The sequence below is a fragment of the Anser cygnoides genome, chromosome 15 (assembly GCF_040182565.1).
Source record: "Anser cygnoides isolate HZ-2024a breed goose chromosome 15, Taihu_goose_T2T_genome, whole genome shotgun sequence".
In the NCBI taxonomy this organism is placed as follows: domain Eukaryota; kingdom Metazoa; phylum Chordata; class Aves; order Anseriformes; family Anatidae; genus Anser; species Anser cygnoides.
In genome coordinates, this window is record NC_089887.1 from 10,017,925 (window position 1) to 10,033,136 (window position 15,212).

The window sequence follows — 15,212 nt, forward strand, 5'->3', positions numbered from 1 at the left end:
GAATGGAGGAGTCAGGCTAGAAACCTGGGTGAACATCCCTGGAACAGTTGGTGTACTGCTGCTGAAGGAATGAGAGGGGCTGTGGCTGTGGCACAGACCTCAGTCCTTGCTGAAGGCAGTGGCAGCAGCAACCAGCTTAGCTTTCCAGGATTTATGGAATACAAAGTAGTGGAGCCATCTGTGACAGTTGCTGCCTCTGTCACCTGCCTGCTTTGCTAGTACCTAGGGCCAGCCTTAGTGGAGACTTTGATATAGCTGCTCAGAAAAGCTTTCCTCACTCAGACAGTGGACAGCTGGGGAGTCCTCCTGGGTAGCTCTAGGCACGGTGTGTTTGGATATCTAAGGCAGGAAGAGCACTGTGCTCAGAATGAATGTCAGTTGTATTCCCTTTTCAATAACCAAGCTCCTCTGTGTTCAGTTCATTACTGAAATACCTGCCAAGCGATACAGAGTGGTGAGTTTGATGAGTGTGAGCACAGGGGAAATGAAAAGAACAGACTGGATACGAGAACAAACAGAACAAGGGAAGAACATGCAGAAGCGTGACAAGCTGGTGTCTGCCATGGCTTTCATTCACTGGGACAGTTTATTTCTATCCCAGTGTTTGTTTGATATAGAAAATGTCAAGAGAACTGCAGGGTTCAATGATGTGGCTTTTTTCAGATTAAATTTATGTACAAGCCAATTATCGAGTACTAACTTGATTACCAGGAGCAAGTGTGACAAAACTGGCTTTGTTTACTTTATTTGTAGCACTACAGCACTGTTAAAGGTCAGAGTAACTGTAACTAGTCCTTATTTCCAAAGATCTCTAAGCAGTGACTGTATATATGCTCTGTGCTGTTTGCAGGTAAGGCTTCCTACTTCTGGCAGCACAAGTAAGTCAGGGCACTGAAATTAACCTCCAGTAATAATAGTTAAAGTGCCAGTCTTATCTTTTTACCTTACAAGCAGAAGAGATGATCTCTGGAGGTCCCTTCTAACCGAAACCATTCTGTGATTCTGTAAGTTGTTTTTTGTTTTTTTTTTTCCTGGTAATGTAGCTTCATTATTGCCAAGAAATGGTGTTCAGCAGGTTTTTAGACCTACTGCAGTTGTTGGCCTGTCTGCAAAGGCACTAGTTTCTGATCTCCAGTACACAAAGACAGATGGGACTTCAAAATAATATACTCCCTATTAATAAGTCCTTATTGTCTAAATTCAGTGATATAGGAATATAAACCATACTGACTTCATCATCAGAATGGGATTAATATTCATTAACCTTTAGTGGAGCTCCTATGCCTGACCCTTTTGACAGTTTTGAAAATCTCTCATGGAATATTGCTATTTAATTTGATGCATCAAAATGTGTTTTGTGTTCAAAACTTAATAGCTTCCATTTAACAAATGTCAAGCCTTGGCTGCTGTTAGTTCAGAACATAGTGTCCTCTCTTGTGACATGAGCTTAGACCACTAATGAAGTGAGGAGCAAAGCCTGAATTAGCTTCAGACAAATATCATTCCCAGAACGGACTGAAGTCAGGTATAAAAATATGCTCTGTAGACACACACTTTGCTAAAGTTTCCTTTTGTAAGTAATAGATCCCTTTAATATAGTCTGCAAATGATGCTGCATAAAAAAGGTAATTTCCTTTGCAACTACAAAAATCATTTCCCAGCGGCATTTTGCAAGCATTCACCTAGCTGGAATGCTCTTTATCTTTCTTCCTTTTAAAATGTCAAGCAGATAAAAGTCTTCTAAATAGCATCCTTTCCTATTTTGATTAATTTTGCATAGTATTTTCCCAGAAGAATTGATACTTACATAAACCTGAGTTCTGATTCTCTTCTGACTAAGACTTCCCGAAGTCTCTGGATCTTTGCCATCTCTAGCTCAATTTCCTCAGGCATCATTGTTGTTTCAGCCATTGAAATTATGTCAAGTTGATCTGTGTGTGAAAGAAGAGAGAAAATGAATGAAGCTAGTCCAATTGTTTTAACAGGGCTTTTTAGGAATGTGAATTTAATCACAGAGCTATCTGGCTATGGGGTAATTAATGCAAGTAGTGGAGAATAGCTGAGTGCTCCATTGACTGCTTTCTCCATTGTTTTGCTTATTACTTTCAATGTAATCATTTTGCAGTCAAAGAATCCCTAAACCAAAGTGACATTCATTTCTAGTCAGAATCCATCACACCTCTGGGGAATCCTAACCCAGTGCATAACTTCAGCTACTCTTCCTTAATTGGTATCACTACAAGCTTTAGTATCACAACAAGTATAGCCATAGCTACAAAACTCATTCAAAGCAATTACTTGCAACTCTGAAGAGTCTTGTCTTGGCCCAAGTGCAGGCCATGTAAAAAGCTGCAGGTTTCTCATTTTTAATTCTTGTAACTCTCTATGTCATTCCACTATCTCAGTGTGAGCAACAGCCCAGACCCACTACAGAAGAGCCAAAGATGTGGATAGAAATGACACAGGGCCTAACCCTTCATAGAGCTGAGTGTTCCTACTGAGGGCACTGATTCATTTCAAACAAAATTTCATTTAAACAAGATTTTAGACACTAACATGTTGAGTGCCTTCATGTTTTGGTACCCAAATGCAGACATACCCCTGAAAGCAGGCCTGTTTCAGCCCTATTGGTTTGAAAAATAAAAAATGGAGAGGTCAAAATGTATCATCCATGACTAAGCAGAAAACAGGAGACAAAAAGCTGCTTGATTATTATGAGACAAATTCCAAAGTTTCTCATGACAGACTAAGCTGAGAAGAATTTCTGACAGAAACTTGGAGTAGGAACAGAACTACAAAGTCTCAGCAAATACAAGCTCTGCATCGGCATAGTTCATAAACAGCTGTTCTCTCAAAATGGAAGCAAATTAAAGAAATTCTGGAGGATATAAGGAAAATAAATTTGTCCCTAATGTTTTTTTTTGTTTGTTTGTTTGTTTTAAGTTATCCTGCTAGTATTGTCTGCTTTTTTTGGCTTCAGTTCATAATGAAGTGGATAAATAAATATTAAAAAAGTGACACAATCTCTCACATGAGAGAACAGCCATTTCTCCGCAGTTGTTTTTAAAACTCAGATTGCAAAACTGTTGGTAAAGTAAGGCTATCTTGTGTGTCTGAACACACAACTACTGCCTGTAGAAGACGGAATTTCCTACCAGAAATCACTCGGTTTGTTGGGGCATATTTACTGGAGGTATAGCCTAGATGTCCTAAGAAGCCTTGTTCCAGTTCTGTTGTTGATGGCTAGCTCCACAGTGTAAAGCTCACGCGTCTTTTGAAATCCCAGCCACGAACTTAGGTGTTGAAATAGAAGCTTAAAAACTCGGAGCCTCTAGACATGTTTCGGGAAGGGTGAGCCCCAGTGAAAACACCCTCAGGGACTGTGTCCAGCCCCCCTCCCCTCATACCCTCAACCACATTTGGGAATGAGGAACTATACTATAGTGAAGTCTGGAACTTAACAGCAGAGCACTTAGCGTGCTGTCCTACCGCTAACAGGAGGTCACAATTATAATACAATACTTGAGATGTTTTATCAGACAGCATTTCAAAGAAACTAGGACAAAGATTCTGTAAGTGTAGTTCTGCCCCTTGTTGCTTTTCAGTGCTGTGGAGTTATTTTAACTGCCTGCAGCAAAGTTAGCTTTGATGTAAATTTATTTTCCAAAAATATGAAGCAGGAGATGGGAAGTTATTCTGATGCTACCATGAAATAAAGCCATTAATACCAGTAATTAGAAGGACAAGCCACAAGTATCACACACACACACACAGATATATGCATATACATTTTAAAATTAGTTCTCAAGAGCTCAGGAAATAGGGGAAAAAAAGAAAAAAAAAAAAAGGAACTAATTTATTTCCACTCTGCAACTGTAGCCGTAAGTGCCACAGTATTACCCCTTGGATCAGATCAGGTATCATAATGTGATTTCAGTAGTTCAGGAGGGGAATCATGGACAAACCTTATGCCACACATGCTTAGAGCCAAGGCAAGAATTATTGTGACAGCAGTAGTTTAGTCTGACCTCTTGCAGAACAGTCACAGATTCTCCTTCACATCCCACTCAACGTGTGTTTGAACCAGAGAAAATAGTCTTGAAAGCTATCCAAAATTATGCAATGATTTTAAAATAATCCAAAATATAAGCAAGGCACCACAGGTTTGAAAGTAGACGAAATAAATATAGAAACCATAAGATCTTAGTTCACAACCTGTCTGTGAACTTGGAGATGCAGCTAGAACAATACAGACGTAGAAGGAGTAGTGGAGTTTATCTCCATAGCAGCACATGTGCTGTGAGCATACTGTAAAAAACTTAATTCTCATAGAGATTTCAGACTGGAAGGAGTATTAGGAAGAACTGGATTAAGGCAACTTGGAGACAAAAAAACCAGAGCAGTTGACATAGGAAGGTATTTGAAGGTAAGAATACAGAGAACTAAGTATGGGATTCTGTGGTGCTGGAAGAGATTAACAGCCAATTCTAGATGGGTATGCACGGTTTTCCAAGGAGGAGGGACTGAAGGATATTGGCCCTGCTTTATGCATGTTCACTTGTACACAATTAAGGAACAAAATCATTTTGCATCTCCAGCTTTATCTGGACCTCCCTTCCTAACACATAAAGACTAAGTAAGCTCCTTTCACAGCTGCTAATTTACTTTATATAGGTGAGTCCATAGGTCTGATAAACCCAACAATGCTGCAGTATGCCACCCACTTTGGCGCTCTCTATAGAGTACACATTTTTAAGGCAGGCTTTGAGGGGAAAATGCACAATTAGAACACAGTATTTCCTGAAAATCCTGAAACAGTAGAGCACAAGTGTGCAGACACTCTGGAAATACGAGCCTCTGAAGAGATCAGGATTCCCACCTCACACCTTCACCTGTTTGTATATGAATTTCTCTTCTAACTTAGTGGATAATTGGCCTACCTGGCAGCAGCAATTCTAATGGATAATTATTGTTCAGAAAATGATTTGTGCTCCTGTGATGAAAGCTCTTGGGAAAGAATATGTTAACGTTGTTAAGGCTTCGAGTAAAGTTCTAGCTCTGCTGACACCTTTAGTACTCTGAGACATGATTCTGAACAGCTTCACACAGAAGCCTCTTGCCTTTTCATAAAAGAAAGGAGAAACCTTTCATTTTATTTAGAGCTGGCATGCATTAGTCAACTATTTTTTCACGTATATTATTATTATAGAAATCAAAGCTCTGTTTCTGGTAATGAGACAAAATTCATAAAGCGAAAGTGGAGACAACACAGATTAGTCACAGCTAGTGACAGGACTGAACTATTCTCTGAGCTCTACAATCTCCAGGATAATTTTCAGTGACAAAGAAACAAGTACAATATTATTACTGTACGCACAAAAGGATATTAACATGAAAATAATTGCTGCATAGAAATGAAATTATCAAGCTACTACATATAATGAGCGGGACTGAAGAGGAAGCTACTTATGCATATTTTTGCTTCAATTTAAATGTAGACTGGTATAGTTAAACTGGGCATTAACTTAATGATCACACTGCATCCTCAGTGTGCCAGCCAGAATTGGAATATTAGCCACCTGTGATGAGAAGCAACAAAAAATAAAATGCCTATTGAGTTGGTAAGTACAAAGAAAACTTTAAAAGAAGCCTGAAGCAACAGAAGGAGAAATGGGAGAACACATTGCACTTGGTGTCAATAGTTTCAGACAAATTGGTAAGAAATGCTGTATGGAAAAACTAATCATCAGCAGAAATCCTACTGCTGTCACTTGATGCAAGCACCCTGTTGTCCACTGAGCAACTCCCTGTGCTCTAGAACCATTGGTTTAATTATAATTTCAGGGTTTTGTTATCATCATCTTTGTCAAAGTCAGGGGCATGGAGAATGTGAGGTGTATCAGTGATGCAAACAGTTATGAAACCATGCCTTAGGAACCCAAAACTATGTCATTGTTATTCTGATAGTATTGTCATATTGAACAACAATCAGAGCTCTACCTGTAACAGTGCCCGATTTGCAGTAGAGGCAGTAAGAGCTGAGCAATGAGTTGCTTATGGATACACAGCAAGTCTGTGGCAGAGCCAAGGTCTGCTGGATCTCAGCGTCTCTTCAGGACATCATTTATCCTTTCCCTTGCTTGTGAGTTTGCTGCACTTGGAAGCCATCAATCACTCAGTCCTGAAGAATCATCTGAGTCATTTAGCAACAGAGGAGCTCCAGCAAAGGTAAGGGTAGTGACCCAGCTACCCTGCCACTTTTCTTCATCTTTGGCATGAAGGAACTATCTTCAAGGAGACTCTGATTAGTCAATCCATGACTTCTGAGAGCTCTTGAAAGGATTGCAGTGCAAACCAGTTGCATGGCTTCTCAAACGTAGACACCACTCAGCAACAAACCTGCTGCTCAGCCCACCCAGCTACAGTGCTTCAGTTGACAATGATTTTAAGTCATTGCTGTTCCAGACTGGATTTAAACTGAACAATTTGAGGCCTATTTCCACTCCCTTAAATTGTCCGATAATAAAATAATCTTTGTTAAAATACTGTTAATGGCTAAATTTTGTTCCAAATTTGGGTCAGCACTGCTCTTTCTCAAGAGCTGAATGAAATTCTTAAACTGATCTGTTTTCACTGAAGTATATTAAAGGCTAATAGAGCAGCTCCCAGTGCTATTTCAGGTATCAAAATCAAGACTTTCAAGACTGCTGTTAGTTGATGAGCCAAAGCAGAAGTAAGCAGGAGGCACAGGTTAGAGGCAGATGAAAAGAGAACCAGATGGTACAACTTAAAAAAAGAACGCTAGGTGGAAACCAAAATAGTTCCATAATACAGAAAAATAAACTGGTATAGTACAAAATATTCCAGATAAAAAACGTTCATGTGAAAAGAATCAAATTATCAGGATTGTTCATGCAGCTTGTCACTAGCTTGTCACCTGGAGGCATGACTGAGTAGTCTTGTAGCCAGGCCTTTTGCTATACCATTTACTTTTGTCTCAAGTGTATTCAGAGGCTCACATGCCATGGTGGTGGTTGTTGTTGTTGTTTTTTTTCTTTTTAATTTAACTCATCTGGGGCAGGATGCAGTGGCAAATAACTAACCCATGCAGAAAAAGCTACATCTAATTACTCATTCCTAATCTAGCCTGCTGCAGCATTCTATCACTGTGAATCCTAGCAATGATTAAATTTGGCATGTCTGTGGAATGGTGTTTTTCAATGGTTTATGCTGGAATTACCATATAAATATAGCCAATAGCTAAACACGGCACAAGCAGCTGCAATGTATTTTGTTCCTGGCTTCCCTGACAGGCAGGCATTTTAAAATGGGGAGACTGTGGAAAGGGTGAAGGTGGTATAGGACAGTTCCAGCGTGGAAGTGACCTAACTGTCACGGTTCTGAGCACATCCCACCACTCTGGGTTCAGAGCTGGTTTGGTTTGGACATGGGGCAGGCATCTGACCTTGAGAGGCTTCAGCAAAGGTTCCCCATCCTTTCCCCCTCCTTTTGCTCAGCAGGAGATTTCAAGCTGAGACTCTGCCCACTCCCTCCCTCTGAGACCTGGACTTGACTTCCAACTTGGAGCTGCCTTGTAACTGGGGGTTTTGTCTGGAGATCTGGACTGAGCTGGCCCTGGGCATTGTCACCAGACCTGCTCTGTCCCCTTGCTCAGACACCACTGGAGCGCGCCCTTGCCAGTGAGGATGCTGCCCCTGCCTGCCTTGTTGTGACTCTCAGCACAGGGCTCGTTTGGGCTATAGGGCTGCCAGCCTTTGTTGTACCCAGTGCTGATCCTCCCGCTACAGGTGGAAATGGAAATAGTCCTCATGACTGCAGCAACCCTTGGAAAAAGGCTCATTTCGTCAGGGTATCCCTTTCTTTTGATGATTGCTGGAAACATTCCAAAGGAATCTGCATATGTAAATATAGAATATAGCAACCTGTACCAGATCACTGCACATCTGTTTCAAACAGCAGCGTGCAGCCATATTGACTGCTTCGATGTGGATTACATAAACTCTGTGCTTCACATTTTCTCCTTCTGTGAACAGTGTTAAGAAAAGTTCTGTACTGTCTTGAGTCCCAATGCCTCTGAGATTAAGGCCCCCCTACACACATCCCAGGAGTCAGTCCTCTTCCTGCAGAGTACGGAATACAGACCAGTTCAGTGGGTTAGCCTAGGAAATGCTGCAGGCTTCTCCCTCAGGGCAGTCTCTTCCCTCTACTTGTCAGCTGGCCCTCCTGTTTCAGCTCTTGCACTGAAGACAGACTGGTGATGACAGCCAATTTAGTAAACGTTGGAATCACGCTGCTGGTTGTATCAGGCCTCAATAACCAGCTAATAGGCTACACCAAGGCAACAGGAGTGCACATACCTGATGAGTTTTAACACTGGGAAATAGTAATCTCTAAAGATGGCAGTAGTGTGCGGAGACTCTTACTGGAAGAGCAAAAATGTAATGTTCTACTGCCCTTATATGTGCTAAAGTTCTCAGAATCACTTTGCCTCCATCAATAGCACAGAATACTGGAGATGACAGAGTTGAATTTTGCTTCTAGCAGAAAGCTGAAGTCTTTTTCTTTCTCATTGTGGCTGTTACAGATTTGGAATCCATTTTAACAACAATGGCAACACCATTATTCATTTTGGAATCAGTGATACATAGGCGCCATGAAATGCACTTTGAGCTTACACAGTCTGAGCAGATATCCTTCTTAGGTGGCTGGACGTGCTTTGTTCTTGCAAGTAATGGTGGCCAGAAACGTTCTGACAAAACTGAGTCTGCCAGTGAAGTGGAGTTCAGAGTATTCGGGGGATATATTTTGGATTCAGTAAGTTTACTATCAATTCAAAGGGAATTAACTATCTGTGCGAAGAGCCTGTTTTTCTGTCAGAGAATGGGGAATCAGAGCAGCCTTGCAGTTCTGGAGTTGCTGAATTCTCTGCACAGAGCCAGAAAGCCCTGGAAGCAGAAGATGCAACTGCAGTCCAGCTCTCAGGTGCACAGGAGGTAATCCTGGAGCCCTGAAATACTGGCTTGGACCAAGCATGAAAGCTTCCAACATCTTTGCCAGACAGCAGGGCACCTGGAAATCCCAAGGCTGTTTTTTCTCATGCTTCATGTCTCAGGGCAGACTTCTGGGCTGGTTGATTGGCCTTACAGCCTGGCTTCACAACAGGCAGCTGTGAAATCTGGCAGCCCTAAGGAACCCCTTTGGCAGGAAGGTGCCAGAGAGGCATACTGAAAGGTGATTAAATGCCAGGATGTCAGGGAATGTCACGGTCACCAAATATCCCTTTTTCTGAACAGTCATTTGGGGAAGGAGAAAAAGAAAATGGGTGATATTCATGGGGATCAGTGGTGCATCTATGTTTCCAGTAAACCTGATGTCAGAGTACTGGCCAACTCAGCTCTCCAGTGCTCTGCTTCAAGATCATTTATGTTCTGAGATAAAGAACTAGACCTGAGCAGTCCCTTCATGTCTGTAGTCCATTCAGCAATTCCACAACCAAGAGACAACAAATTCCTGTCTGTAGAGAGACCCTGCTACAACCTGCAGAGAAGCACGACACCTCTCTGAGATGATGCAAATGAATTATCTCACATTTAAACTTGCCATTTGTGGGAGGAAAGGAAAACTTGCTTTTATAGTAATGCTTAGACTCAGTGGGAAAAGCACTGTTGCAGCATCAGCTGCAGTAAAAATATTTTTATTTTGCAACCAGAGAGAATAAAAAATACTTCTTATAATCCCTTAGGATAGTAGCTGCTTTTGCACCGATTTCTTCTGGAAATAGCTATTTTTTATAATTAAAATGACAATATGTGATTGTAGGACATACTAGCAGCATTAGTAAAGACTAGGAAAGGCACAAGCAGCCTAAAAAGATGTATTTACTGTATGCCCAATATGGGCACTTTGGAAGGTTTGTTTCAATTTTTTTCTGAATTAAATATCACAACCGTTGGAAGAAGTCATGGGTTGATAATGTGATTATTTCTTTTGCTCTATTCATCTCTCCTCTCATTCAATATTTGACCACCTCTCAGTCTTATTTAATATTCAACACTGAATATCAAAGATAATCTGTTGTCATAATATATGACTATCTCCTGTTTTCTAATAATAGGCTACCATGACTTATAATGAGAATGTGCAGTTTTATGCAAAGCTTGAATATGTTGTAATTTATATGTATTTTCTGCCATCTTTGAATACTCTGATCAGCATTCACTAAGCATATGTAAATAACTTCAAAATGATAAACAAAACAAAACCATAGTTTTCTTCTATGCAGAAATATGAGCAGTAAGCCCTACACCATATACGCTCTGTAGGGAAAAAACAGCTGGGTCAAGGGGACAGGAAAGCATGAATTTGCCTTGCGGAGATGATCAGCCCTGCAGGTCCCTTCTCCTAATCCAACACTCACTAAAGTCAACAAGAGTCTTTCACTTCAGCTTTTTTTTTTCCCTTCCTTTTGCATGTGTCATATTTAAATTGCCTTTCTAGGCATGCAACTATTTTGCCTTTGAAGAAGAGTAAGCATGAAAAAGTGCTGGAAGTTCAGGCTCAGCTTTTCAGAAATCTGTAGAAATCCGTTGGTATTTTGTGCCTAAAACTAACAACCTGATTAATTTTGTAGAACTGGGATGTGATGTGCTAGCTTTTGGTGAAAGCAGAGGGAAGAAAGAATGCCAGAAAAAAAAGCAAAATCCCAGGACAGAACTGACATTCACCATTTTGTTGAATTCAACAGAACTTGAGCAAGTCTTTAAATTACCATGTGGTGACCAAAAAACAAACCAACTAATGGTAGAAAACACCAGAGATCATGCTGTTTGCCATATTAATTCTTTCCAAGGCATATTAAATTCATCAGATGTGACTGGAAATGGATCTGTTCAAACAGTCATCTGTGATCTGAGTGCAACAGCAGAACTATAATATTGGGATTTATTTTGTCCGGGCCATTAATTTATTTTTTTTTTAAATCATTGCAGTTAGATCTACAGTCTAGACATACTACAACCTGACTTTCCACTTCAAAAGTCTCATTCTCTATCATATGACCCAATTTTAAAATTAGATAAGCAGAGAATATAAAAAGCACTGTGTGATTGCCCACTGCACTTCCAGAATCACTGCCCTCTGTTCCATATCAAAGAGCCTCTTGTTATCAGAAGATTCTCTTTGAGTAGCATATCCTGTACTTTCTTGTTCTTATCTTCAAGCTTTGACCTTTTATTTTTCATTATTTACCTTTGCAAAAAGCATGTCGGAGGCGGTCTATTCTTTCCTATTTCAGGCTTTTGTGCACTGTGGTCTCACTGAGACTTGTCTTGAAATGTGAACTCCGGATTCACAATGTTGAATATTAACTCCTTCCTCTAACTCTCAAAGTCCTTTTGGTTTCTATGGTATCATACTTGGAAATACTGCACACAGTGACTCCTTTCATGTCTGATGTGTAAGAAAGTGCCTGTACCTGCCCAGTGCCCAAGTGAGATTCTTTGTTGCTCTGCATCTTTTACGCTGTATTTCTACATTACAGCGTATTATTCTAGATTACAGTAGTGTTGCAGTGAAGAAAGGCTGTTTTAAAAACTGAACCTGAAATAAATTCTGCTTTGTGTTTTCTAATTCAACGTATTTCCAAACAGAAGTAGACATTCAGGCAGTAAAAGTGATGGTTAATTAAGGATGGTCTACAGTACTTTACTAACTCTAAGTTTTATAGTCAAATGATGGTCCCAACTTTCTACTTTAGGGACCATTTTCTGACCATGTTTCCTATTCAAAGATACCAGCACAAGCCCGTAACGGTAAATCTATAAAGATCTTGCCTCTAAAAAAAAAACATCAATTAAATTGTCTTGTTTGTTATCCTGAGAAATTTACAAGCAGTAATTATTCTTGGCTTCGTCTTTTGTCAATTTATGACAGTTCCAATTTCCTAAGTGGGTTCCTAATTATACAACCCTTTAATCTTACACTTCCCCCAGGAAAAAGCTCTCTCTAGTCTAAGAAACTACTCTATCCATAGAAGACATCAATTTGGTTGTAAAGATATCTGGAGAAAACAGCTCCTCTCTCAGTAGTTGTTCATCCTTTGACAGTGAAGATCCTGTGAATCTGTACCAGTCTTGAGGGCTTGTAAGAAATTTGATGTGATGCTCAGGACATAATGTGATATTCAGGCCTACCCTTAATGTAACTTAAAATCTATACTGCCATCCTGTATTTGGATGATAAATTCTATTTGTTCTATCTTGTACTTAAGCTTTCGGTTTTCAGCATTCTCCTGACTTCTGATGCTGTCAAAGTTGTGGAACTCGTCTGCTTGTGATGATGGAGGTTTTGGTGGCCAAGAAGAGAGGATCAGGGCAGTGGAAAGGATTACTTATGTTAAATGATAATGGCTGCTGTAAGCCATTATGTAAAGAATACATTTAGAACGAAAACTAGTAACTATCCAAAGCAATGACACACTGAAGCAGTCTTTGAAGTAGGATACTGGATGAATGGAACCAAAGGTATTTTAAAATAAGATCAGAGCATTTGGGTCTTTTAAGGGTCTGCCCTCCCTTCACGGGAACAAAGCAAACAGAACTCCTGTGAATAAACTCAGGTACTGCGTGATTGTCTGCAGTTGCAGGAGGGTGGACTCAGGAAGCAGAAAAAAACAATTTGACCATTATCTGGGGCTTTACTCTTTCAGTATTCAGGTAGAATTTAACTTGTTGAGGTCCAGTGTTTCTGCAGTCAGACACTGTCCACACAGACTCCAGACTCTTTCTCCATTTAAGAAGTCGTAAGTATGCATCCTGTCAAATCAAACTATCGCGTTGAGACACCACCATCTCTGCTTTCATATTCTTCGACCTGGATCTAAGGGTGTTTGCTTATGCAAGGAACTGATTCAGTATGATAGGACAGTTTGCTACCTAATAATCTGTAACTAGAATGATTTCTTTCTAGTTGTAAATCTGTATATCATCTGGTGCTATTTTATAGTGTTATGATTACTATTTACATGTAATTTTTTTCTATCACTGAGACTTCTACTAGCTTTCTGTATTTTTATATCATGTCTTTAATCTGTGACTCACAATGCCCTGGACAGTCCCCTAAACAGACAATTTTAGGGGGAGAGAGAGGACTTTTCCTCAGTAGCACACCCTCTGGCAGCAGCTTAAAAGCTGATACAAAACATATTTACAGATCAGAAAACAATTTCAGCATCTACCACAATAAATGCCTAAGGAATCCAAAATTAATAATGACTTGTTTCTTTGAAAATGTACGATAAATCTAACTTCCTATGAAAGTCTTCCCATAAACAAAGAAATAAAAGCCCCAGGCCTGATTTGATAGCGTCTTACTGTTAAGACAGAAATAAAGAATTTTTTAACATGATTGAAGTTTGCAGGGAGTGCTTCTGATATAAAGAAATTCAGAGTATGCAGAATTATGTCCACTACCATAAATTACCATAATGAGACTCACAGATTGGGACTTGAAAACCTGTAGGGGCTTTGACATTGCAATTACAGGGCTCAACCATGCTACTTTGAAGCTGATTCCAAGACTGTCTAGGCAATTTGCATGCCTCAGCCAATTGCCATTACAGTCAATGATAACAAAGCTGCACACATCTCTTCAGCCTCTTAGAGGGCAGATGCATATAAATTAGGAAAACAGAATCATGAAAACAGCAAAGGGAGTTTGGAATTAATGTCTTTTTATAAAATCCTTTTTAAACTCAAGTCCCATTGAATTAAGAAACCCCTGAGACATTTTTCGTGAATTCACATGTGATTCTGCACTCAGCTGAAACTGAATCCTCTGTTTTAATATAAATTGCATTTCTGAGTTGAGACAGTTCTCAAGATCCAGATTCTAAATGTGGCAGGTCTCATTTTTTCCCCTTATGGTGACTGGGATAAGGTCATTACAGATGACCTGCATGCCTTCACATGGAAGCTGGTCTGCAAGTGACTGCTCAATCCTGCTTAATATCATCGCAGTACAGTTCCTACCACACATCAGACTTAAAAATCTAGCACCACAGAGTGTCTTTGCTAGTGCCTCAGATGTACTGTCAGAGAGGAAACAGGACTTGCTCAGAGACAGAATGTTTTCAGAGCAGTTATAGCACACTGGAGGGGCATCTGCAGTATCAGTGCGACCATTTCAGACTGGTTTCCAACATCCACAGGATGTGAACTGAGCTACAAACTCTCTTCAAGACTACTGCAGTCCATTCGTGAAACAGCCTGTGGTGTATCATCTGGCCATTCTTGTGTGTAAAGAAGGATCAAGTGCTTTTGAGTGGGATTTGAAGAAGAGCTGTCCATATAATGAGGTCTGCAGAGAATTATGACAGACTTAACAGAGTACTGTAATTGAATTGTGCAAGAATGTTTTCCAGACTTCCTACTGTTGTTTCCAATTCTAAAAGAACTCTAGTTTGGGGATCAGTGCTGCAGTCCTTGTTGCCAGATGCTCTGCCAACAGGATTTTTCACGTTTGGCTAGTGGCTTCAGATGAGGTGTGAAAGGCATTTCCCCCAGACCACATTACACGTCAGTTTGAAACTAAGCAACCTAATTTGTTTTGCTATAACTGAAGTGGCATTTTTCCTCCTCTTTCTATGCTGTACCACAGAGTATTTCAGATCAGTGAAATACTCTATTGACCCAACCTGACAGAAGGGTGCCTTCAATATCCCAGCAAGCTTCTAATGTTCTGTTCCGGTTTCCCTCTCCTCTCTCCCCATACCCACGGATAAATAAATCTGCAGATGAGGCAAATTAGCTGATGTTGCATGAAGCTGTCTCAGCACTTAACTGCTGCTTGCAGAACCCCCCAGCAATTTAGCTCAGGAAGGGCAGGATGCTTTGGTGCAGGGGCTGGTTTTCCCTGACTTGGGAAGAGGAGCACCAGCCAAGGGGCTCTGTGTCCAGCTGTGCTCTCTGCTTCCTCCTGGCTCAAGAGGAGGTGCAGAGGAAATTCCTGTACTTCTTTCCATTTCAATTTGCACTTGACAAATCTTTTCCAGCACTCAAGAAGAGTGACAAAGTAATGGCCATGCCTATTCCCCACTTGCCTGTTTTGGGGAAGATAGAGGCCCCTGACTTGCTGTGCATAAGCAGCTTAGAGCCAAGATTTGAGCAGTTTCGGTATGGAAAGGGAGTTGCTGA

The 15,212-nt window shown here is 40.5% G+C and overlaps 2 protein-coding genes across 3 annotated transcripts in view; one reads left to right on the plus strand and one right to left on the minus strand.

Moving 5' to 3' along the window:
• The window catches only part of BMERB1 (bMERB domain containing 1), a 63,652-nt gene that overhangs the window by 21,679 nt on the left and 26,761 nt on the right, over positions 1-15,212 (minus strand). For both annotated transcript variants that reach the window (XM_066977528.1, XM_048067139.2), the window contains exon 2: positions 1,808-1,931. In XM_066977528.1, coding sequence (XP_066833629.1) covers positions 1,808-1,931 — 124 coding nt within the window. The remainder of the gene's footprint in view (positions 1-1,807; positions 1,932-15,212) is intronic.
• The window catches only part of PDXDC1 (pyridoxal dependent decarboxylase domain containing 1), a 75,789-nt gene that overhangs the window by 3,054 nt on the left and 57,523 nt on the right, over positions 1-15,212 (plus strand). The gene's annotated exons all lie outside the window — the stretch shown is intronic.